Source organism: Strix aluco, chromosome 1 (genome assembly GCF_031877795.1).
Source record: "Strix aluco isolate bStrAlu1 chromosome 1, bStrAlu1.hap1, whole genome shotgun sequence".
NCBI classification, from domain to species: Eukaryota; Metazoa; Chordata; class Aves; order Strigiformes; family Strigidae; genus Strix; species Strix aluco.
Genome location: NC_133931.1, coordinates 138092974 through 138118200, shown reverse-complemented (window position 1 = coordinate 138118200; position 25227 = coordinate 138092974). Strand labels below are relative to the sequence as shown.

At 39.5% G+C, this 25227-nt stretch overlaps 1 protein-coding gene across 3 annotated transcripts in view; it reads right to left on the bottom strand.

The window, feature by feature from the left end:
* ABCB5 (ATP binding cassette subfamily B member 5) overlaps window positions 1–25227 on the bottom strand; it is a 39601-nt gene that overhangs the window by 11251 nt on the left and 3123 nt on the right. For 2 of the 3 annotated variants that reach the window (XM_074837077.1, XM_074837066.1), the window contains exons 5-23: window positions 24575–24728; window positions 24056–24122; window positions 23636–23827; window positions 22292–22463; window positions 21141–21265; window positions 18949–19123; window positions 17867–17980; window positions 16881–16991; window positions 14383–14508; window positions 12916–13119; window positions 11522–11692; window positions 8786–8947; window positions 8062–8301; window positions 5888–6034; window positions 5365–5469; window positions 4508–4585; window positions 3280–3363; window positions 1145–1348; window positions 197–297 (exon numbers count right to left, since the gene is read on the bottom strand). In XM_074837077.1, the coding sequence (XP_074693178.1) occupies window positions 197–297; window positions 1145–1348; window positions 3280–3363; window positions 4508–4585; window positions 5365–5469; window positions 5888–6034; window positions 8062–8301; window positions 8786–8947; window positions 11522–11692; window positions 12916–13119; window positions 14383–14508; window positions 16881–16991; window positions 17867–17980; window positions 18949–19123; window positions 21141–21265; window positions 22292–22463; window positions 23636–23827; window positions 24056–24122; window positions 24575–24728 (2732 nt within the window). The remainder of the gene's footprint in view (window positions 1–196; window positions 298–1144; window positions 1349–3279; window positions 3364–4507; window positions 4586–5364; window positions 5470–5887; window positions 6035–8061; window positions 8302–8785; window positions 8948–11521; window positions 11693–12915; window positions 13120–14382; window positions 14509–16880; window positions 16992–17866; window positions 17981–18948; window positions 19124–21140; window positions 21266–22291; window positions 22464–23635; window positions 23828–24055; window positions 24123–24574; window positions 24729–25227) is intronic. The other variant, XM_074837087.1, reaches the window with a different exon arrangement.

The window sequence follows — 25227 nt, the reverse complement described above, 5'->3', positions numbered from 1 at the left end:
TCCTGCAAATGTTTTTTTCACTCTGCATTTAAGAATGTATATTAAAATATACCAAGTGAACAAATTTCAAAACGATGTAAATGGCTATTGATATCCTTCCCAATCTTTTGGGTATTATTTTGCAAGAAGTGTATTTACAATAAATCTGAAAGACTAAAATGTACAAAGAAAGAATTATTAAAGAAAAAAATCCTACCTATATGGACCATTCAAATTAGTAACATATCTTTCATAAAATGCTTCTTCCCTTGTCAGTGAAGCTATGGTTCTTATGTTTTCAACGGATTCTGTTGAAATCTAAATTAGGAGATAAAACAAGAGGTAATCCTTTACAACTGAAATCTACAACATATCTCCTAAACACTTGATCTCTTCTCTAGCATTTATTACTTTAGATCAGGAAGTGCTTGCTTAAGAGAGGAGATTGAGGTCTGTTACCAGGTGAAGGAAAGCTCAGAGCAATGAGATTATTCACCCCATAGTCACAAGACAAGCGGGGGGTGAAGCCAACGGCATATTTGAGTTCAGAACCTTGGGCCAGCATGCATGAAGCATCAGCAGCCCCTGCCCTAACCCATGGATTGTGATCCTGATGAATTAAACCCTATTTAATAAAATAGGAACAAACCCTAGTCATGTGGACACCGTTTCCACTTTTGCATGGACTACTTCTGTCTCCTGGAAGAGCTCTATCTGGTGAATGAAGACAGTACCTTGAAACCGTTGAGCACGTTCATGGTTTGCATTTTATGATGGAATAAAAAAGTATCAATGTCAGGGCTTGGTGGCTCAGCCCTGCAATGCTTCTGGCTACAGGACAGAGAAGTGCAGAGCCACGCTGCTTGCCCTAGGCACAAGGCGCACCTGTGCTGGGGCTGGTGCTGCTACAGCTGTCCCTGCCCAGAAATCCACCATGGAGGCTTTCAAACACATTTTTATAGCCTAATTTACAGATGTTTTGTGTTATCTATGTTTTGATTTACTTGGGGATGTATAAACATTCCCTTCAGCCCCCATCCTGTCCTGTCCTTTCCTCTCCCCCTTAATTTATCTTGGATAATTGAGTCAGCCGTAATATAGCTACAATGTTGTCCTTAAAAGTGATCTCACACCATAACCCTGTAGTTAAAATTGGAGGACTTACTCTTCCAGCCTCTTCCAGGGCTTTTTGATCTTTTGCGGCATGACCAGACACAGAGCTAACTCTCGCAGCATTTGTAGCAATAACGAAAGGAATGCAGGCCAGGATAAGCAAAGTTAACTGCCAGCCGTATACAAAAGCAATAACGATGGCAGTCAGAAGGGTAAAGACAGTCATAGTCATCAGTCCCAGTCGGCTTCCAGTTGCCTAAGAAAACCCCAGAAACCCCCAAATATCTGTCATTAGATTTTCTTTTTCTTACTTGTATCACCACTTCAAATTACTATATAGTTGAGGCCAGTGGTTCAGCTGGAAAACAAAACCATGTGTGGTCATGAGTGTGGACATTATGCACCTACTTATGTAGCTGTTCCTAGACGTTCCTCATACCTGCCAGGCCTTCAAAGTAGCCTAAACAGTGATCATGGTAGTTGCTTAATGAAATATATATCTGGGAATTCCTGCACTACCTGAGGCACAGAAGACTGTCACAGTAAGGCAGGTTGGTGGTTAGGTGCCCAGCATTAGGCAAGAGGGGCTTCATTCTAACAACAGCCATCCACTGACCTGTCCCACTAATGGTCGTGGAAACTACTCATCCTCAGGTTCTCACACTGCTGCACCTGGGGTTGGGTACTCAGAAAAAAGTCTGGATTTGGCAACTCTGCAGAAATGCTTTATCTCAGTGGGATAATGAGTGGGAAAGATGAACTCATACTGAAGAACTCCTGTCTCCTCACAGCCTGTGTAACCTTTTCATGAAGAACTTTTAAAATGAGAGAGAATTATCATCCAGAATCCGGGTGGGCTCTGATCTGCAGAAAAAAGGTCTGAAAACAGCTCTGTGGAAATAGTTCATCTTCCAAAATTTGGCTTGATGGAAAAAACAAAAATCCTTGGGCGGGAAGCAAAAATTCTTCTCTCTTTTGCCAAAGACTTTCCTGCCCTGAGAAGACTTTTCTTGTTCAATAAAATTTAAAATAGTAATAATTAAACCAATGCCAAGGTGAATTGTTGCCATATGTTCTAGGGGCTGCACATAAAGATGGATTTGGAAACTTCAGGCAGCGCAGCATGAGGCATGGTACATACTTACTGACAACTCTGCAGCGCTCCAGAGAACACAATAGCTTTGGAGACCAATTCATGCCCTTAGCTGGCTTTTGTAGTTAGGGGACCCTGTGCACCCCTCCTTTCTACTGCCCTGACAGGGTGATATAGTTCAATGCCACTGAAGCAAACTGGAACTTTAAAAGATGAAAATGACTAAGTTTTGTCAAAGACTATTTTCTTACTACAAGCCCATAAGGAAGGAGGATAGGAAAGAGAAACAAAACTCTAAAAAACATAGGGATTAAAGGGTTCTTGGATCTACATAGTTGAAGGAAACAAAGACAACTTAAAACAAACCAGTAAACTTTTCCCCCACAAGTCCTGCAATGATTTTTTTCTTCTTTTTCCAATGAGAAGGGAATAAACAGAAAGACATTTGGCAGATTATCAGGGGCTGCTGATGAGGTAAGCAGTAGGAGGAATTGTGCAGAATTTGCCATATTCTTCTGCCAGTGTCCTGTGTCCCCTTCTACCATACCAGTGCCTCGAGTCACTCCCTCCCTTGGCTGTCACCCTCCCTGATGTTCTTTATTAATGGTGGGCCATTTCTTATTGTTTGGTCTGCTTCTGTGTGAAGCACATTTGGTGGGGATGGGAAGAAAAATTCTCTTCATTAAGGTCAGTAAGGGTTTGTTTGCAGATGCAACCTTTTCATGGCACTCAGGTGACACCCATCACAGGGTGTAAAAACCTGGGGTCCACTGATTCTGGTCCCCAGCACATATGCAGATTTCACTTTGCATGGTGAAGTGGTCTAAAGTTATATACTTAGCTTAAAGACTATCAGTGAGGGAAATGAAATGTACATGAACATCTGCTGGATTTTTGATAGTTCTTATAAATTATCAGCTGGGAAGCCATTTCCATGGTGTCAACAGCATGCTACATAAACACATCTGACAGTCTGTGGGGGAGATCTACTACCTTGTGTTCTGAAATAATACTATCAGTGTCCCTTGTCAACTGCAATTAATATTTGTAAGGAAAAAAATACTACAAAAACACACACAAAAGAATCAGCATACCCCTTTAACTTGGGAAGCATCTGTAGCAAGCCGAGTTAGCAGAACACCAACAGCATTTTTCTGATCATCGTACCATCCAACCTCCTGCAAGAAAAGACCCTAATTTTTGTTTCAAAAAGTTACATGTTCTTACCATATTTCAGATTTATCAGGATTACAAATAACATGAACAAACATTTCCAATATTTATCAGGATTTCTAATTAAATGAACAAACATTTCCAGCTCAGGTAGCATACAGAGAAATGGAAGTACAAGTCATGATGGCTAACTGAAATATTCTTCCTCTGTAGTCAGCACCTTCCAAGTAAACTAAAAGGAAAAACTTAAAAATATTATTCTGTTGTGAACATCTTTGTTCATAATCAAAGTATTATAAGTTGTGATGTTCTTCTGAACATGCCTATTTAGAAACTTTTATTATAAAACCCATTTCCTCAGGCCTTCCTTGGGCCTTCTCTTCTTACACATTGGGCCTTCTCTTCTTAATGGAATAGTTACTTCCATTAACTATAGAAGAACAATTCTTCATCTATATTTGTACATACAGAAAGGAAACGAGGCCCTTTTACCTCCAAAGGCTATGGCAGGTTTTTTTTAATCACTAATTTTCCCTCTCCTAGCCCCTTTGAGAAGTTTCTATGAACACACAGGTTCTTGTCCCCAGTGGGTGTATGGAGTGCCAAGTTATGCATTCTCAAACTTCTATGCAAGTAACATGAAATTGCACAAATCAACAGGAAGGGTTTAATATAAGTAACTTTATTCTTCACATGGGTAATTCTTGATGCAATAGGGCAATTTGAATTGTTTGCAGTAAAAAATTATCAGATTGTCTATTTGCTGTGGATTGCAGCATGTAGATTTAAATCTAAATAACTAAACAGATTAGGTTTAAATCTATATATCACATACTTACATCATGAACACCCAAGCAAGGGGAGATTAAACTTTTTGGTCATCCTTGCATACACATATTAGCATGCCAGAAATATGCACATTTGCAATGACACTCCTTCAAAATTAGATTATTTGCAGTAGCAACACTGAGCCAAATTGCACATGGATTAGAAGATTTTCAGAAAAGTTGTACTTTTTCCTAAACTAGTGGTAGGAGAGACATGTTTTTGTTTTTTCTCCAGACCACACAATTAAAACCCAATGTGTACCTTGTAACAGTCTGCAAAAGACATCTGGCTCTCATGATACCCTAGCTGCATAATTCATACCTGCTGAAGTAATGCTCTGAAGGACAAAGAGCGCAGTCTCATTGTTAGTATCTCCCCAGACTTCCCAAACATGAATCCCTGGGGGAGGAACAAGAGTCACATTTTCCCATCTGATGCTTTAACTCTGCTTATAAAGCTGCACAACAAAAGCAATGACACCAAAAGGTCCTACAACCCCTTGTGCATATGTAAGTATTGGGAAAAGTGCCATTCACATTCCTGGAACCTGAAACTATTTTCCCACAGGAAGGAAGCAACATGACAAAGAAGGCAGGAGCTTTGTAACGCCTTATTTGTATGCCCCAGACTCATTAGAAGATAAGTGAGCCTATCTCGTCATTAGTCTCTGTACTCTGACTGCTACCAGGGACATTCACTCACAGAAGTCATACCAGTGGATTTTATGATATGGACATCATTGTGCAGTAACTGTTTCCTGAAAGCTGTGGAGCAGTCATAAGAGGACAGCAAGTGATGGAGTTTGCTTGACGGTATGAAAAACACTGTCTGCTATGAAAAAAGTCCATTTTATAATTACTTTGGCAAAAGTCTATAGACTGTCAATGAGAAATGTCAGTCTTAATAACTTTGACTTTTAAGGTCAGACCTTCAACTTTGATTTCAATCATGCTGAATCCACATTGCCTTCAGTGGCTTATTTAAACCAACAGCAAATATGGACATATGTCTTTAAGTAAACACATCCATAAAACATATATATCTCATGAAGAACCCTGGCACTTCTGCCTGTTTTTGTAAGCTCTGATTGGTGTTTTGCTTCCCAGACTGCACTGATATGAGTTATACCTGAAGCCTGCTTCTTCTAACTTCTAACATTTCAGTGTAGTGGCACTTACTTGGATTATGTATGTTGCTAAGGTAATCACTCCAAGTAAAAGAAACATTAAAGAAAGCACCAAAGTGTTTTTATTCCTCTTTTCTGTATCTGTTTCTTGAAAAGCCTATGCAAGAAAAAACACAAAAATGAGTACGTAGACAATGAGTGCCAGTTACATAAACCAGCCTTAATCTCAAGAAGCTTGTCTGCTTCAATTTGTCTTAGCAAGTATCCTGGAACCTGAAATCAGTCTGCAGTCCACTTTCTGTTGAAGGCCAGAAGACAGCCCAGCTTTCCATTTAACCTACATCTCACTAATTTGTTCCCCCAGCTCCTACTATTTTTCTTCCTTTCCTCTGCTAGTCAGATGCAGTTCCACTGGGCTCTGCCTCTAGAGGGTCACTTCACCAACATTTATGCATTTTTCATTGGATCCATTCATACAAGTGAATCCCACCCAGAGTCTTACATAGGGAGAACTGGCTGAGCTTGGGGGAGGCTCAGTACTGCAACATCCATTTGCAAAAAAACCCCAAACTTACCCCAATGATTTTTCCAAATAAAACAGCAAATGCAGGATGGACCCCACCTGAGACAGCAGCAGCAATCACTCCCAGCAGTACATACAGCCACTCAGGTTTGTTCAGAGCCAGGATTCTTGAGTAAGGCACAGCAGGGAGATTTTCTTTCTACAGTAAAGGGAAAGCTGCAGGTTTTCCTTGGAAAGTTGCAGAACATGAAATTCCCCAGGCAGTGGGGGTGTTCATTAGGCTTTGAATAGCAAACTGTCTTGGAAAACTACTGAAAGCCCTGTCTGTGCACTTGGACTGAGCAAACATGATGGATATCTGCAGCTTTGCTGTTTCATATCCTAGAACTTCAACTGCACTGTAAAAGTTTGGAGGCAAAAAACTTAACAAAAGGCTAAGTCATGAGGGGAGAAGGGCCAGGACAGTTCATTGAAAGTCAGATAGGACTGGTCACCATGAACAGCAACTAACACTTGTATCTTTATAAAGAACTATAAGTGTCACTGTTCAGAGCACAGAAAAGATCCCTCCGGTTCAGCTAAATGCTAGTGGGCTGGCAGTAATACAATTGGGTAGAGAGGTCATCTTTCTCTTTTGCAAACTATAGCCTATGCATCATTACCAAAAGCATGAAAGAGGCATATGTAACAGTCAGCCTGCATCTCCTTTAAAAGTACAAAAATGCCCTGTTCTGCTTTACTAATTTATTCAAGTGCCTATGCCCCCACAGGAGGAGTTCTGGAAAAGCAAAAAATGAAAACATTGGAAACGAGACAAAATATTAGGCAGGATTATGAAGAAGTTGCTCTTGCTTCCTGGTTATTTTATCCCATATTTCAGATGTTGAATGAGCGTGGCTAAGCCTCAACCATGAAAGTGGGCTGAGATTTCTGAAATAATTACAACTGCTGGATGCTTGATCTCTTAATTTTTTTGTGAATGTGATGAATACTGAAGTCTTGGGCATGAACACCCACTACTTCCTCTGAGGTCTTAAGCAGTATTTACACAGACAAAAAGTGTCTTTTGAAGTTGCATAACTTTTTTTGGTCATAATAAGAATGGATCCAGCTCCTTCATACTATTTGAAATATGTATTAGCTGGAAGCTATATTTTAGTGGGAAGGAATATTGATAGATACAAATTGCACTAAGCCTTCCATAACTATTTTTAATAATCAGATGCTGTATTACAGATGAGATACTAACTTCTGTAGATTTAAAAGGATATGGTTTTACTTCAGAATTTACATTTTATTTCTTCAATTCAAGGGTCCTGAAGTCAGATTAAAAAAAACCCAAAAAACAAAACTCAAACTCCCCAAATACCAAACAACTCTTCCAATATATTTCATGCAAAAAAATGCTGTAGCTTAAGCAGTACAAAATAGGAAAAAATCAAAATCAAGTTTCTGTTGGGCTGCCTACCCAAAGTCTGATCCAGAGTCCACCAGAAATCTGTTCCTATTCATTGCCATGAGCAAGTTTTACTCAACTTTGACAAAACAAAGTTCTGTTTCTAAAACCTGAGCTTCCTATATGACTTTTATTTCTATGAGACATTTGTCATCTAAAGTGTTTAATCTGAATAAAAACCTTCAGAACTGGATGTTTTAAAACATATACTAAGACTCAAAAAGAGAGAGATAGAGAGAACAATGGTTCTTTCATTTAGAATACACTTCAAAAATGCTAGGGTTCTGATATGTTTTTTTCCTTTGACATAAATGCAGTATGATATTCCAAAGTACCTTAACATTCAGTACGCACACCCCAGGGATCACATTGTCCACCAGTATTTGCAACAGTGAATACTAGGAAGTAAAGAATCCTGCAGATGAAATCTCACAACTCATTTTAATTAGATGGAATCAAAACATGAGTAACACTGAAATAATACACTTAATTTTATGAAGCATGACAAATCAACAGCATGACAAATCAACAGCATGAGTTTTTTCCAGCTCCACACTAAGTCAATAATGTTAAAATGAAGTTTTGGTAAGATGTACGTGATTGTCCCCATATCCCTAGGATAAATGCTCAGCCTGGTGAGTACTGACTGTAATAGCAGCAGAGTAAAGGTTGCATGGCAGCCAGCTATCTAAAAGTAATTAAAATCATGTGCTTTGTGTTTATGCTTAGATGGTATCACTAAAATTCTAAACTAAAGTTTTAATACCAACCTCCAGCTCTTTTTTTTTCTTTTTTCCAGAGGACTTTTTCTTAGAAGAGCACCTTTTGCTCTTATATCTACTGGATCTTCTTCGAATGCTGCCTCTCCCAGAGATCACCGATTCTTCAAAATGATCTTGAAGAGTCAGCTTCTCCACAAAATCATTTTTGTCATTTTCCTCATATTCCTCTGCCCCTGTGTCTTCACTTCCTTCTGATGTCTCATCATCTTGAACATTATTGCTACAATCCTAGTGAGAATTCAGGATATACAATCACAAGGTGTTTTGAGCAGGGAGAAGGAAGAGTAAAAATTTTTTCTCATGAATACTGTTTCAGTCATGTGATCACTGTTGCCTATAGGCCGCACAGATTTCAGTCTGTAATGGCAGAGCAGTAGGCTATTTGGTCCTGATTGGTTTTTTCCTCTTTTCTCTTTTTCTTTAAGCAGTCTATTGAATCCACTTGGAATCTAACAGTTCTGTGGTTATGCCGTAATTATGTAGTCTGTGCCTTCAACTTACTTATGTTTTTGACATATTAGATTGTGTAAATTTGAAGCACTTTCATGGGTAAAAGCCCCAAGAATTCCGAGCCTGTGTCTATGCCCAGACTGGAGTGACTGAGCAGCTGCCAGCTGGACAACATGCAGAAACTATAGAGAAAATGGCTCCACATAGCAGCATTTCACAACTTTGTGAAATGGAGAAAGAAAATAAATAAATTTGCCCTTACCTGCTGCATTACAAGAGAATGGTAGACTCCCTTCTGCAACATGAGTTCACTGTGTGTCCCTTGTTCAACCACAATGCCTTTTTCAAATCCAGCAATAGTGTCAGCAGTTCTGATGGTAGACAGTCTGTGAGCAATCACAATGGTGGTACGTCCAGTCCGAGCCTTATGGAAAAACAACAAAAGCAATTTACATTAAAATATGCAAGAAAATATCACAGAAATAAAACAAAGTTATTTTAGGCATTTATAATATCAAATAAATCCAAACTGTAAAAAGAATTCTTTCTTCTAAAAGCAGATTTTTTTCCTGGTTTTGTGTCTCTTGTTTAACAGTCTAAGGATACTTTCACTTGCCTAATTCAGACCGAGAAAACCACATTAATCTTATTAGACAGGCAATGCAGGTATTAAAGGCTACAATTAAGGTTATTTGACTTTTTACTGAACTTGAACTGTTTGAAATAAAGTTGCCCATAAAGATTTCCCATGTGTATGCACACACAGGAGGGAAATGCAGTGAGAATAGTTAGATCTTTCTCAAATTAAAGCTAGGATAGCTAGCATATAAAGAAAGGATGTTTTCTTTATACACTGTCCACGCATATTTTAGGAAGTATAACATTAGCATGACTTCTGACAAAACTTATCAGGAAAGCATAGATGAGTGGAGCACATCTGGGGTCAGAAATGGGTTTTAGCCACTCCCTAAAGCTCTCTCCCAGTCTTTTTAAATCAGCTACATCTCAAATCAGGGGCCTGCTGGGACTTGGCAGAGAGAGCCACCAAAGCCTCAGTCTGCAGGTTACATGCTCCATCCCTCTCCAGCTCCCACGTGCAGACCAGTGGTGCGCACAGTTCTCATGCAGCAAATGAGCACATGCCAGCTTGTGGCTGCTGGAGAGAGTGGCTTCCCTCCTCGCTGATGCCTGGAGCAGATGGTGACTTGGGGGCAGGAGGAAAAAATCCAAAGAGACCTCACACAACAAATATGTTCTGCAGTCAAGGAGCCTGCTGGAAGGTACTTGCTACGGAAGCTGTAATATTGGCACAGGAACAGGGGCATGGAGAAGATGAGGACAATTTCAGTAGATGAATGCTTCCATTGAGATTTGGATTCTTCCCCTGCACCTGTCATTAAGTCATGGATCTGCTGCAAGTCACTCAGAGCCTGTCACAGGAGGTCTGCCTTGGTGCAGATTTCATGGCTGTGACCCAACACACAGAGATGTGGACCCTTCACCACTGCAGCTGCAGCTATAATCAGAACAAGCAAAATGCTTTAAAGGATGCAAAGTTATCTGAAAAACAGCAGACTACAGACACATACATATGACTGCTCAGAAATGGTGTGCACCTGTGAAGTTAATACCTCTGCTCCTCAGCTGTAAAAATAACGAACAATATTAGCACCACTTTTTCCACTCAGGGATGTTGAGAAGAAACTTGTAAATCCCATTTGGGGACTACATTGATGGACATCAAAAAGCTGTGAAAGATGAGAAAGTTATGATTCAGGGTTCATTTTGGTGTGCTCTGGGAACATGCTGAAGGATGAGGAAGAGTACATAGAACAGTCCCCTTAATTGAGTGATCTCCCTCTACGTTAGGCATTAAATGAAGCAATAAGCTTCTGGAAAAGGTTAGTATTTGATCATGGAATTAAAGAACAGGCAGAAAAAAGCTAAATTACCGCTGAAGCAGCAATATTTTGGTGCTTAACTTTGCAGCAATAATATCATTTATATACAAATTAGATTAATATTATTTTTGCATCCACATGTTATCTCAACACTAATAATATCAGTATAGTCATGCAAATATAACCAACATCTACATTTTACCTCAAATTTAAAATGACTGGCAATGAAGGTGGCAAATTCTGTATTTCCCTTGAGCCACACTTGTAACTCATATCTCTCTCTGCATAACTACTGAAATGAAAGGCAGGATTTTTCACTTAGCTTTTAAAAATACATTAAAATAAATATTAGATGAATGAAAAAACATTCCAGCCCAACCATGAAATTCTTTTTTAATCAAAGCCTTTAGGCTCCATTACATCTTGGTGGAAACTGCTGACAAAGGAGGGCTGCAAGGAAGGGACCGTAAACTGGTGGGACAGAGGAATGGGTACAGGCTCTGACAGCTCTGCTCCACAGTAGCACCCACCCTAGAGCTGTGGGGCTGATAAAAAACACAAAGGGGGCAGAGACTCAGTATTTGTAACTGGTTCAGCTTTTGTTCTGTGATTTGCAGTCAGTCTCTGTAAAGAAAGAAAATGGCTAAATCCCAAGAACTTTCTGAAAATTATGAAGCAACTGTTCAATGAAGAACAAACAGTAGGAATATTATACTATACATTTCTATTAATCTACCTGAAAAAGGCTGTTCAGTCCTCATACCTTGCCTTGATAAGATGTCATCCATATTTCACCAGCAAATGAACAATTGTCATTTGACGAAGGGCGTGCAGGAGCCCTAAGCTACAGTTACACATGACTGCGTCTTGGTAATCAGTAGTAACACTAAAAAACCCAAATAGACATGTTGTCTCAGTAAAATTTTGATCGTTTAAACTCCCTGTTAAAACAGTGAAACTGAAACATCCATTCCAATTTCATTTTCCAGTGTTCTTGATTCCAATGGAAATCTGCACTGAAAATTGTATGTTAATTTTTTTTAAGTGGTGTTGCACCTTTTCATGGCAACTGGTAGCTTCAATAACATGACTCCTACCTTATCGAGAGCTGCTTGCACTATGGATTCACTCTGAGTATCTAGCGCGGACGTAGCTTCATCCAGAAGAAGAATCTTGGGATTTCTTGCCAGGGCACGGGCAATAGCAATTCGCTGCTTCTGTCCTCCACTCAGCTGAGCCCCTCTTTCCCCTACCACGGTGTTAAATTTCTGAGAAAGGAGAAAACAAAACAGAAGCTGTGGGACGTCTCAAATGAAATCCTCCCTTCTCTTTGTGATCGTAAGTACTCAGCTTTTAGACAAGACGTAGCTTTTTCCATCTGACTTGAGCATGGGCAGAGCAAACATGCAACTACATCTATCCATCTAGCCCTTAGCCAAGCCCTCCTACCCACATTACATACTTTACATGCCTAACTTTGAACTTATAGTTCTTCAAAGTCTTGATATTTACCGCTTGATCAGAGAGTGCTCCAAACCCTGTTTTTTCTCAAGACAAGCCCGTAAAAAGCATCTCTGTATTTACTGAGGACTGCCTACCTTTCCAACAGGGTTAGGGTCATAGGGACCCACCAGGACCTATAACGTTGTCTCTTCTGAACCTGAGACCCCCACCTTGGAGCCATGGCTTGGTTCCTACTGACACTGTCACTCACTCCAAAGTCCACTGTAGTCTTTTATTATACAGATGTTTAAGAGTAAATATGATCAAATAACTCTTCCTGAGAAGAAGGAACCTTGGAATAGACTGACATGCTAGAAACGGCACATGCTTGAGAGACAGGGGCCAAACTCTGAGATAGAAGAAGAATTTGAAATCAAATCCCAGGTGGGCACTTTTTCCACATCTTTTTAACTGCAGGACCAAAAGGAAGGACATGCCATCATCCATTCCTGAGAATGTGTTTTGAATGACTCACTTCCCACCCCTACCCTGAAAGGAGTAAGGCACCTACTGCTAAAAGATGGCTCAAAGCTGTGAATCTCAGGCAGAGAGAGAGTTCAAGCTCCCAGCTGCTAAAAATGGCCTTGGTTCAGGGCATACTTATTTACTTCTACTCCCCATTTCCTATTGAATGTGCAGACAGCTTTTGACAAAGGGTTTTGGATTTCTAGATCTTCTTTTTAAAAGCCCAGCTCTTCTTGTGCCTCATGAGATGGGTAAGGATGGTCATACAGCTGTGAAGCTTCTCTTCTCCTGAGTTAAGGCATTGACATTTTTTCCAGACTTAGGCACAAATCTTTTGAGGGCAACCAAACAAATGCACAATATCTAGTACAGAAAGTCCCTTAACTGAAAACTGCTAGAGGCTATAAGATTATTTTGGGAAGTTATACTACAACTTGAATTCCCATGCTCTCCCTCTCAGAAACAGGACACTGGCCTAAATGGACCTCTCATTCTTACACTCAAAAGAAGTTCATGAACTCACATCAGGCAGTCTAGATATAAAGTCAAAAGCATTGGCTTCCTTGGCTGCTTGCTCAATTTCAGCATCAGAAATATCTTCTCGGCCGTAGCGAATGTTCTCAGCTATTGTTGTTGCAAACAAAACAGGCTCCTGGCTCACAATACCAATATTTTCTCGTAGCCACTTTACATTAAGTGTCCGAATATCCCAACCATCTAAAGTAATCTGAGAGGAAAAGCGTATGTCAAAGAAGTTGAGGAAATGCACTGTGTTCATAATAAATCTATTAATTGCTATTACTTGACTTAAGCATGAGCTACAAGGACAAAAAAGAAAAAAAGTTGTCTTTAGTAGAAACCTGTGTTGGGGGAGAAGTTATAACTGTAGCTTTTCCATCCACTGCACAAGCCAGAAAATGATGAGGAGCAGCATAAACAGAGAAGACAGGAGGGGTTTTTTGTTGGTTCCCCCCCCTCCAATAACCATGCTGTTGAAGCTGGCTGAAGACCTTCCCAGCTTCCCTGCATATTTTTTACCCTTTTCTCATGCCCCTGTGCCAGTTTGCTGCCCTTGCAGTTGTGGTTACACATTTGCCTCTGTGTCTGTGCTTTACACCAGATCAGAGGAATAATCCAAGTTGACTAAAAAGGAAGGGGAAAGTTATTTTTAACCTACATCATTTGCTATGTGGTCCTACGAACACTGACATTAGCACAGGGGAGGAACGGCAAACTAAGGCATAGGGGCAGAAATGAACAGTCACAGAAACACTAAGAAACAACTGTGTTGATAGTAGATAGCTGCCTTGATACATTATGTAGTGATAGTTCAGCATTTAATATTTGAAACGCTTACCTAGTTCCAACTAGCAGTAACAACTACTAAGTAGCATTCTTCAAATATTAAGTATAAAACAAAAATTTTCCTTAAACATATTGTTTATTTTTCTCCTTTTACTTTTGGAAGTTTCTTATGAGAAGCATTTACCATTTACTGGCCAGATCTAGTGCTCTGTGGTAGAGCAGACATACAATGTGTAATGATGGAAACTTTTGCTGTGGGTTAGCTGATGGAGAAAAATGAGCCAAGAAAACAACTATTTAAAATAGGAAAACTCTCTCCAGGTTTTAGTTTACGTTCAATGAAAAGGAAGCAAAATACAGCAGAGCACTGTTTGCTTAGAAAAGTTTACAGAACCTTAAAAGACAATCGTTGATGAAAATAATTTTAAATTCAGATCTTGCATCTATTCAGAGATTTGTGGTATTTACTACTTCTGGCACAGTACAGCAAGAAAGAGAATAATGAAGTCAAGCCAACAGGAAAACATAGTTAATTTGAAATTTAAATTGTGGAAATGCTGAACTATGCAGAGATATGTTCAAATTCAATAAAAAATAAAGATAAAAATCAAGGTTCTGTCAATCCAGTAAACTCATGCTTATCTGAATAGCTCTCAGTTTTTACAGTTCACTTGCAGGCACTCACTTCTCCCTGGACAGGATCATAGAATCTCTGCAGCAACTGAACAGTAGTGCTTTTTCCACAGCCACTGGCACCAACTAAAGCAATGGTCTTCCCAGTTTGAACTTTCAAGTTTAGACCTTTGAGGATCTGGGGAAAAAAACAAACCAAACCAAACCAAAAATATATATCTTAGTTTGACAAGTTTGATTAGAGAACAATCTGTCAAGGTAACTGTAGTAATAAGCAAGGCAGTAGTAAAGGGCGCAGTCTGAAGGTATGGCAATTGTACCTGGGAATATTCTGGGGCACTGATATGAAAGAGTCTGCATCTATGCTTGTGAAGTGTATTAGCCTTCAAAACAGCATGGCTACCAACCTGCCTTTTGGGAATGGTCTCTGGATCCTTCTGGCTACCAAACAAAGCCTGGGAATTATTTGAGGATTGATAACTGGAACAGGCCAAGTTCATGCCAAGAAACATTTTAAGAGTTCCCTTGCATAGACTATTGCATTCCAGTGCCTGGGAAAATTCTCCAGCACATTCAAATCAACTAATATAGACACAGCCACAGTACTCTAAACTTAATAGCTCATTTTCTCCAATTTGTGTGATCTGATAGCAGGCTCAGGGTTCTTATGTTCTCCTGCTGTCCTCCATTTTCCAATGCTTAGACAATGGCATAACACTTAGTTATGAATCTCACAGAAAAATACTTCCAAGGTGCTAAACATTATTGTTGAGAAACAAGCCTGCTTGCTTCTATTTTTAGAATATAAATGGCTGTTTTGATAAGGTAACTGCTGGAAAGCCGTTAATAAATCCCAATCTTTATTGTTAACAGCCTCAACAACCTGGGGAGTAGTTGCAGCTTAATAATATCTTTGTTGCCATTTTCACATTTAGGAACATTTTACCTCAGAAGATGTCCATGTCATATATGAGTAATGCTGTGCAGTTGCCAAAATATTTGGCTGCTATGGGAACTCTTCTTGTTTATACCAGGCTGATTTATGATTTTGCCTACACGTGTTTTTGCAATGAGAGATTTAAATAGTTGCAATATTGCTCTCTTCTCCCTGTGTTACCTCCAGCATGGTTTGTATCTCCAAGAAGCTGATATCTTGGTGCCTGCATTATCAAGTAAGAGCTATGTTCTAGATACCACAATTTCTTCAGATGCAAATAGTCACAACCACCCAATAGACTATTTCTAGCTCTCCTCTATCAGGCAAGGTGTTGTCAAGATTAAAACTGACAATAACTGGACTGCTTCAATCCGTTTGATTTGGTTTAGCCTGGACAGTGGAGATTACACTGTGTTGCATCAATTACTTTAGAGATTGTAGATAACTTCTACACATCTTTGCTGATTCCTTTTGGCTCTATTAAATAACATTGATACTCTTAGTAGGGAGAGCTGCTGAATCAGTAGGTTTGGGAAGAACAACAAAAAATTTCTTATCTCCCTCCGATTTGGCATGCAGACCCATAACATAGCTCATTAGCATGAATAGCATTTTTAGGAAGAAGGATGAAGAGTCCGCTCTGTCACTTCTGATTTCTGAGCCAAGAATGAAAGAAGATGCATTGCACTGACTTCAGTCAGGCAGAAAGCCTAGCTCTGTATCTGTTCTTTTATCAGCCCCAGTGTCCTGGAAACAGATTTGATGCACAATGGGACACACCTCAGATGACTGAGGTGGGACAAGCCATCTGAAGAAATAGCCACAGTGATATGAACTTTCCCATTCTCACCACTTAATTGGCATGTCCAGCTTTTGTTGACCTTTGAAATATCTCTTTCTACCTTTTTCTTCATCAAATAACAGCAGTAAAATCCCCTTTCCTTTCACCTTTATCAAGGTCTTTAAAAGATTATAAACTGTTGAATATAGTAGAGAGGTCAAACCAACTGTGTCACCACAAAAATAATCACCATGACATGACGTATATAGCACTGCACAATAAGGGTACTAAGAAAAGTTTAACTGGAAAAGAATAGGTACATCAATTTATTAAGCAGCAATTTTAACATCTGCCCAAAATAACATTTGACTTCCAAAGGTATATTTAGGATGATATGTTTCAATCCATTTGATGGCATCCTGTTGTAAAGCCTCTCTCACAGGTCATTTTTCACATGGGATATCACAGCAACTCAGAACAACCAAGGGACTGGAAAGAGCAACTTCCTAGTTTAACTGTCTAAAGTCTGGAATTTTTAATGACAGATCTTGAAAAATCTTATTTGGTTTATCAGAGCTCTTATTCACAGAAATTCAGACTAGGAGCAACACGTGTTCTTAGCTTTGTCCAGTAGAGGAGAATGGTGAGCAGGTAGCCAGTGACAGCAGATCTAGAGCTTTGTCTGTATACTACCGGGGGGAAGAAAATAACATCCCATCTCCCACGATAGGCATGAATTTTGTATTCAAGAACAGCAAGAAGATTAGACAAATAATATGGACATAGGCTGCAGAATTTCCATACAGTAGATTAATCCAAAGCGAACACTTACTTTAACATCAGGTCTGGATGGGTAACTGAAATGGATGTTTCTGAATTCAATTTCTCCTATGAGTTTGTCTGGTTTGTAGCCTTCGTTAGAACTGCTATCTATGAGCCGTTTCTGGAAAGAGGTTTTTATAATATATTACTGGTTATTACACTTTTAGAACTGTCATTTCAGCTGGGTACATTGTTCTCTCTACTTTCTTAGCTGCTGGTTTACACTGCAGTACCCCATTGCAGAGCTGCTGCATTTTACTCGCAGGATGCTGAATGCAGGAGAACATCTAACTGTGAATTCTACTTTGACAAATATAGTACATTTTCAAATGCAACAAAATCCACAGCAGAAAATCCATAATTGCAGAACACAACGGTACTATCCTGTAGCCAAAAGATGGCCCTCAGTAATCCATATGGGATGATTTTATACTCACATCAAGAAGAACAATGCAGCCATTTCTGCATGAACTTTGTAGTCCTACTTGTTTAAACTATTCCATATACACTGATATCCAATTGCTGCATAACACAGTAAGACCAAGATAATAACTGTGGAAACCCTTTTTCACAGCAACATCAGCACTGCAGCTTTATATTATTATAGCTTTCAATAGCACTATTAATGGCCTACTCACAAACTCCCCCACCCCACAAAAAAACCCCAGTTCAGATTAAACTGTGTGTACATGTATTTTTAAAAAAATAGTATAGTGCCTTACTACTTTCCCTTTGGAGTTGCAAGTCTAATATTAGAGAGATCTCATCCATAAATCTCAGATACACATGCCAATTTTACCAACATTCATTGTCTCAAATAAAGAGGCAGTTTTCTTGATATTAATGGAAATATTATGGGTTTCAGTGGTAGGCATCTATAGAAATTACGAATTAGGGGCTTTTGAGTGTTTTTGTTACACTTCTGGAGGAAAGAAAAAAATGGGGGGGGGGGAAGAAATTAAGTGCAATTGAAAGTCTTCTTTTCTGCTTACTTACCTTCTTGATAATCCGATATACTTCATAGGCAGCCCCACGTGCATTAGCCACACTCTCCAAGTTGGGAGCCGCCTGGCCCAGGGAGAAGGTTCCAACGAACACAGAGAAGAACACCTGTGGGAGAGGGAGGTGTAGTTAACAGTGATTACAGAACCACCAGTGCCTGTCTGTTAAATGCCCAAGTCTTTCTAGTACACCCTTTCCAGGAAAATGAAATATGAAAGTGAAAGGTGCCTTTCACAGTTGCTTCTGTCCACTCCCCGTTTTCCTGGAGTGAATGGTAACTACTGACACATGCCTTTGTGGCATGAATGACTTTTCTTTTTGATGTTCTTGCATTTTCTATCATGCACAAATAGAACAAATATCTTTCTCTGTTGCTTTCCAGATGTTCTCAAAGTTAAGAGGCTTGCAAAATTTAATCCAGATTTTCTTAACTGAAATTCCACCTGTGGGACCAACACACAATTAACTTGACATGCTGTGAGGAATCATACTAAGAACTCATCAGAAGTCACTTAAGTGTGAAAGTTAAGCATGTAAACAAACTTTTGACATCAAGAAGATAGCTAAATATCCTCAAACCATTATCAACTTAGACATACTGGTAACGTACAGTAAAGGCTTGCAAGTAAACAACAACAAAATGCACAGAAGACATTGCAGCTAAATGAGACATTGAGGACTTCCCAGTACACATTCAGCACACCAGTAGGATTCATTTATCCTAGCATCTAGCTAGAATTTTGTTGGCGGTCCAGGTTACTTGTCTTTGCTCCCTAACCACCAGCTCTAGGTTGTTCATCCTGCCCTACAATAGGGTCCAAGACAAGTGAGAAAAGTGCAGATACTTTTGCCTCTACACCGATCAGAGTGGGAATTCTGGGTGTCCTGTTCAAACTTGTTATATCAAAAGCTAGGTAAAATGAAGGCCCTCCTTTCAGTTTTTTTATGCCAAGTGAGTCTCTAACAGCTAATTTAGCAAGCACTCAGCAGAAAGTAGAGATAATTATATAGACCACTTACATAACTATCTTCTTGATGTTACAGAGCATTTTTCAAAGCTTAATAGCTGTACTTACAATTAACACACGGCCAATGTCATAACTTTCTTCCTCAGCAGTGAGCTTGGTTCCATACCAAAATGCAAGTGCATAGGTTCCAAAGATAAGAAATTGTGAAACACCTAGAGATGTGTTGGTGGTAATGGATTTTTTCACTCCAACACTTTTAGCTATCTCTAAGTTAGCATCATATCTGAAAGTGGATAAGGAAACCATTAATTTGACATGTACCACATGCCATTCTGATTGATATTTCCCAATGCCCTTCTTTTAATTACAAGGATTTCTGCCATAAAAGCAATTGAAGTCGCACAAAGAGAGTACAGGGGTTTTTTTTGACAGAGGACTAGTAGGGATATAATTCATTTGAATAAATCTGCTCTGACACATGCTGACAACATTGTCATACCACTATGGAAGACATACTTAGAAAACAATTGGGTATCATGACTTCATTATCATGATGGAAGACTCCATACCACTCTTGAGCCATTTATTTCTACTGGTCCTGAAAGGACACCTTGAAAAAGTTTTATCAACATTACATACAAAAGGCAAGGTTTTGTCTTTCACATTTAAAAAGGGCAAAACAAAAAACCCACAACCCCAGGCACTATGGGTGAAGGCAGGTAAATGACTAGAAGCCAGATCTCCCTCTGACGCCAGAGTTGTTCTCTTACTGGTCATTCTGAGAAGTCATGAATCTTTCCCTTAGGTTAGTTTACTGATTAATATGGCAATATAGAAAACAAGTGGACACAGAAGACCAGTATAAAGACTGACAAGTTCAATGCGAGACTTATTTCTTCTAAGGATAGTTTATATTTATTCATCTATAGTTTCCAGCTAACAGCTTTCACTTACTCAAGCTCATTATGAAAAGTATAGCCTAGGAATAGTGCATCTTTTTACTTGTCAGTGACATGCTCAACAGCTTACACTTTTTTCCAAATACATATTTTCCTATACAAAACATCCCCATATTAGGAAGACATGAAATTCAGTCAGCTGGGGAGGAATCTTAAAACAATGTGCATTAATTTTGTCCACGTAAATTGCTCACATGCTACCAATGCTGTGTTAGTTCCTAGGAAATCCACCAGTTCCATGGATTTTTTACATTAAATGGAGGTGGAGCTGTGGAAGAGGCTGAATGGTCAACCATGGAGAAAAGGAAGCCTTACTGGCATGGTTACCAAGGTATCAGTTATTTTGTCTCTAGACGTCAAAAAAAAAGAAGAAAAAAGTAGTTTGAAGCAGCTCCTACTATTGGATTTTCAGACACTGTTTTTTGCAGGGACCAAGAAGATGGGGAGGAGGGGGATAACAGATCTAGCCCATGTTAGGGCTTTTTCGCTTTTACTGTGTAAGCAGAAAGGGTCTTAATACTGTTGTAACTTAAGGACAAATCCCAGTAAGCAGAACACAGTGCTAGAAGATAGAGCTCAGTCCTTGGAAGGAGACAAATGCAGGAGCAGGCTGTAGGACCCTGATCTAGGGCTAACATCACCTCAGAAATTTCGCACAAGACCAGGGCAAACATGAGCATTGAAAAAGAGATTCATGGATCATATGGATCAGGCCTTCTGGTTTGCCTTTCCCAACTGCATGGTATTGGTGATGCCCTGTATTTGTATACTGAATGTTATTGTTTATGCTTGTTGAGTTATCTGATACATATGTGAAGAAATTTGTGGTCAGCCATATCTACCTCACCTTTTACATTTGACTAGGGCCAAGACAGAATTAGGTCAACTACAAGTGTTATTTGCAAATCATGAAAGTAATAAAAGCCAGTGATGTGATTTTACATAAGGCTGTTATCCAGTGAAGCTTAAATATAAGCTCATTAATCAAAGATCAGAACAGCAGTGAACATGTTCTAGAAGTTAAGCAATTAATCACATGCTTTGCTGCATTTCACTACTAGGTAAAGATAACCTTCCCACCACTTTCACTTTAAATTCAACTCCAGATCTCAATCAGAGGAGAAATTTGAGCCTATGCTGCAGTGATAACACCAAGTAGCCCGTCTGACTAGGTCTATTTACACAGCTTTATTTTCAGGTGAGCTGTCCACTTATAGAAGGATAAAATGACACTAAGGTAAATCTCATTCCCCTGCCCCTCCAAAAATTCCCCCACAAACCCAGCCCACAGCCAAACTCCTTTTCCATATTTTAAATATAATTATTATTTAAAAAACTTACTTTGCTAATGCCTTCTGCTGTCCATTGAAAGCCACAACAGTCCTGATTGCTGTCAAAATTTCTTCTGCCACAGCTCCTGCTTTGGCGTAAGCAGACAGCTCTTTAGCAGTAAGGGATGCCAGGAGCTGGAAAATTGAAAAACATATATTATTGCAGTCTACTGAAAGACTATGCACACTCTGTTGGTGAATAAGAATGATCAATGCTCGAGGCACAAGATGAGGTTTTAGGAAAAAGGGGGTCAACTCCTCTCTGTGCCCTGAATTTCCCCAAAATCCAGCTCATTCCCTCATTGTGTCCTCATTACAGTGAAAGACTACACGAGCATCAGATGAGTTTCATGACTGATCCACTTTCCTCCCAAGCTGAGGACAGCCTATGAACTACTCTATGATGTGTGTAGGGCCAGGGAGGTGTGCCATAGCTGCCCTGGGGGGTGTCTGAGGTGTTCAGAAACTAGAGCACCAGTAGACATTAAAGTAAGCAAGGTAGTCACATTACAGCTTCTAATGTTCTTCCTAGCTTATTTGAAATGCTTCAGGTAGAAAAAAACCCTAGTATTATATATAAGTAACCACTCATGAATACAAGCTGTACCCATTAATGCGGCAACAATGGATCACAAGGGGAAAAGGCTTTCCCATCTGAAAGGGAAACCTCTCCAGATATTTCACTAATTCATATCACTCCAGTCTGCAGCAGCTGTATATATGTCCTAGGGTCTACTCTGTACACATCATGAAACTTGGTAAATTATTTGCAAGAGATGTGGTATCATATATGTGCAGATGGAAAGAGCTTGAAAGCATTTGTGTTAAGAGGAAAGAGTTGAGGGTCACAGGTGTATGTCTGGGCTTCCCCAGAGCTCTGCATGAGGAAATCACTGTGTGATGAAGATGCTCTGATGCAGATTACCCTCCTGTCACAAGGTATGAGGACAGAGTATGTGGACAGAAGGAACATGACCTACAAGTACATGCTTGGGACCTCAGAGAAAAGCTACAGAAGGAGCAGAAATCACAAGGTAAGCATGGGCCAACCTCCCAACTTAGAAACCACACTAGGTTTCTCCCATTCTCTCCCCTTTTCCTCCGCATAAGAGTTATAATGTTTTTCTGGTTTGCTTTGTTTATTAATCCCCACACACTTACAGTTGACCAAACTGCTGCTGATGCAGCAAGCAGAGGGCTGACTGACAAAATCACCAGTGTCAGCTTCCACCCGTAGATGAATCCTATAATAATCCCTGCCAGAAATGTGGCAAAAAACTGTACAAATATACAGATCTTGTCTCCGATGCCTTCATGGATGGTGTTGATGTCACTTTAAATAATAATAATGATAAAAAAAAAATTGTTAGCTTTGAATGCCTTTCATTCTATCTCCCTCCCCCTCCATTTCATGCTGTGTGGCCTACTGTCAGAAGCTTTGCCATTTCCTAACTGGCACAGTGAAATTTCTAACCACAGCTACTGAACAGTACCATTAGTCTCTTGTGTGGCCAAAACACAGCAGAAACCTATTTTTTAGGACTCATTTTCTGTGTTTTCCAACATTCTCTGCTGTTTCTATGCCTTGTCACTAGGTCACAAATGACCTAGTTTCCTTATCCAGCATCCAAATGGAGCAATACAAGCAAACAGCCAAACAGCCTCCTCACCTCCCGTGACCATCTCCAAAGGATTCCTTTCGCTCAGCTCTCTGATGCTTTTTTAAGTTCTTAATTTTGGCTACAAACTCAGATCAAGGGTTATCTCCATTCTATCAGAACAACCATTATTTGGAAGAACCTCTGTTTTCCATAAAAATTTCCTTCCCCATTTTCTCTTCCCAGCACATACAGATATTAGAGCTGAGAGTGGTTTCATTTAAGCTTCTCTTACACCTTTCAAGACACAGCTCTGTCTAAAGCTACCTTAAAATCCAGAAAAAAAATAAATCTGTGTTCATGCATATAGTCCCATTGCATCTTGGGGTATACAGTCCTCACTCCTATGTCTATTTAAGTCTATGGAAAAGCTCCAAAGATTTTTTTGACTGGATGGAGTCCAGCCTGAGATCTGGCTGGATGGAAATGCAAGCTCATTTCCATTCAATAAAGTGTCAGAGCTTTAAGTGTTTGTAAACTAGCTGGAGACAGCAGAACTGTTTATTTAGTACTGTCTGCCATGTACTTCATCGACATCAAAAAGCCAATGTCAGGCATTTCACAGCAAAACCCCTTCCAGTGCATATATCACAGAAACTGCAAAAATGAAGCTGAAAAGAATAATTAATTTCTCCCACAGAGCTGCAATATTTCACATTTTAGGTGTGGGTTTGTTTGGGTTTTCTGCTTTTTGGGGGGGGGCGGGGCTGGGGGTGTATTTTGGAGGGGTGGTGGGGTTTTTTTTGTTGTTTTTTTTTAAATCTCTATAGGCTATTCCATAGATGATAAATGGCAGTTTTCTTTAAATGTCATACTTCGGGGGGTAAAAAATGAAGAGAGCCCTCACTCTGTCAGTCTGGTGTTCAGCATTCCTATCTGGGTAGTATCAAACCAAGCCATCTCCTGATGAAGCACTGCAAAAAAGAACTTCTGCCGGATCCTTGCCGTCTGCCTTGTAGCAGCAATCAGAAATGTCCATACTTGGATGGTGCTCAGGATCAACACAGCACAGCCAATTCCCACATAATAGTAAGCAAACCTGTGATAAGACAACAAAAGGCCATATGACCTATCTTGTGAGAAAAGTCACTCACACACAAAACAACAATTAGTCTTCATTTACTATATCAAAATAAATCCTGAAGCCTGTGAACACATTAGGAAGCCTTTTTGAGAAGGCAAACATTTGGCTTCGGCTCAAAGGGATAACACAGTAGAAGAAACCCCCCCCATACTCTGTTAACAGAATAACTACAAAGACTCTTACTTTGTCATTTCACCTTCTATATCTATGCCTGGAATTGATGGACAGCTGGAACTATTTACTGAAGCATCTGTCGGGGAGGAAACAAAATGTAGTAATATTTGTGAAAGTATTATATGTAGAAGATAAATCATGGCAATCTAGGGTCATCAGCTTGGGAATATTTTGTATTTTGCAAGTGAAGTTTTGCAAAATACAAAATCATTTGGCAAACATGCATTAATTTATAAGGAACTTCTAGTAATTAGTGCCTGATAACTGAGGATACAGAAGGTGGTCATGCTCCTTACTATCTTGCTAAAGTTAAGTTCATTCATAAAGAGCACATCCAATGCATTGCTTCTGTCCTGGTCTAGCCATTAAAGATTGATTAAAACAATTGGGTCATTTGCAGCAGGATGAATTTTGCTCATTATATACTTGATTAGATGTGTACCAGTGCCATAGTCTGGGGGAAAAAAATCCCAGCCCCTGTGGCAAAACATAACTGGTATGTAGAGAAGTCTAATTTTAACTTTTTACCTTCTGATATGTTTGATTTCAGGCCGCTTAGCACAAAGCTGTTTGTCATCTCTCCAAACACAATGATCATAAGTGGCAATCCAGTACCATTTGCAGCAGCTGAGATCAAACCAACTACCATCAAAAGGACATCCACCCAATCAGCATAATGAAACTATGTGAGCATAAAAAAAAAAAAAAAAGAGGAAAAAAAAAAGAATGAAGTTATACCTGACAGTTCACATATTTGTTACAATATAGCAACCTCACAAGACATGCTTTATTTCTACCTACGTATTCTAAGTAGCAACAACACTTCAACTGGGGGTAAACTCAGGACATAAGAATTTTGTAGTAGGTCCCACACATCTTTAAATCAGTACTCAGTAAGGCTGCTAAGAGAATATTGGCAGGACACATGGTTCTTCCCCAACTCAGCAGTGAAAAAAAACAAAGCGTATGTCCTACATGTTTCTAAGCGATGATCTTCTCTGTACAAATATATTGCATTTTGTGTTCCAGTAAGTTACATATTTACTAAGATAATGCCTTTGAAATGTAAACAAGAGTGAGTTATTGACCAGCACCTGGGTTATATCTACCAGTAGAAAATGTCTGCAGCAGAGATTGTATCTTAAGGCTTGTCTACCCTTGGACATTTGTTTGGTTTAAGG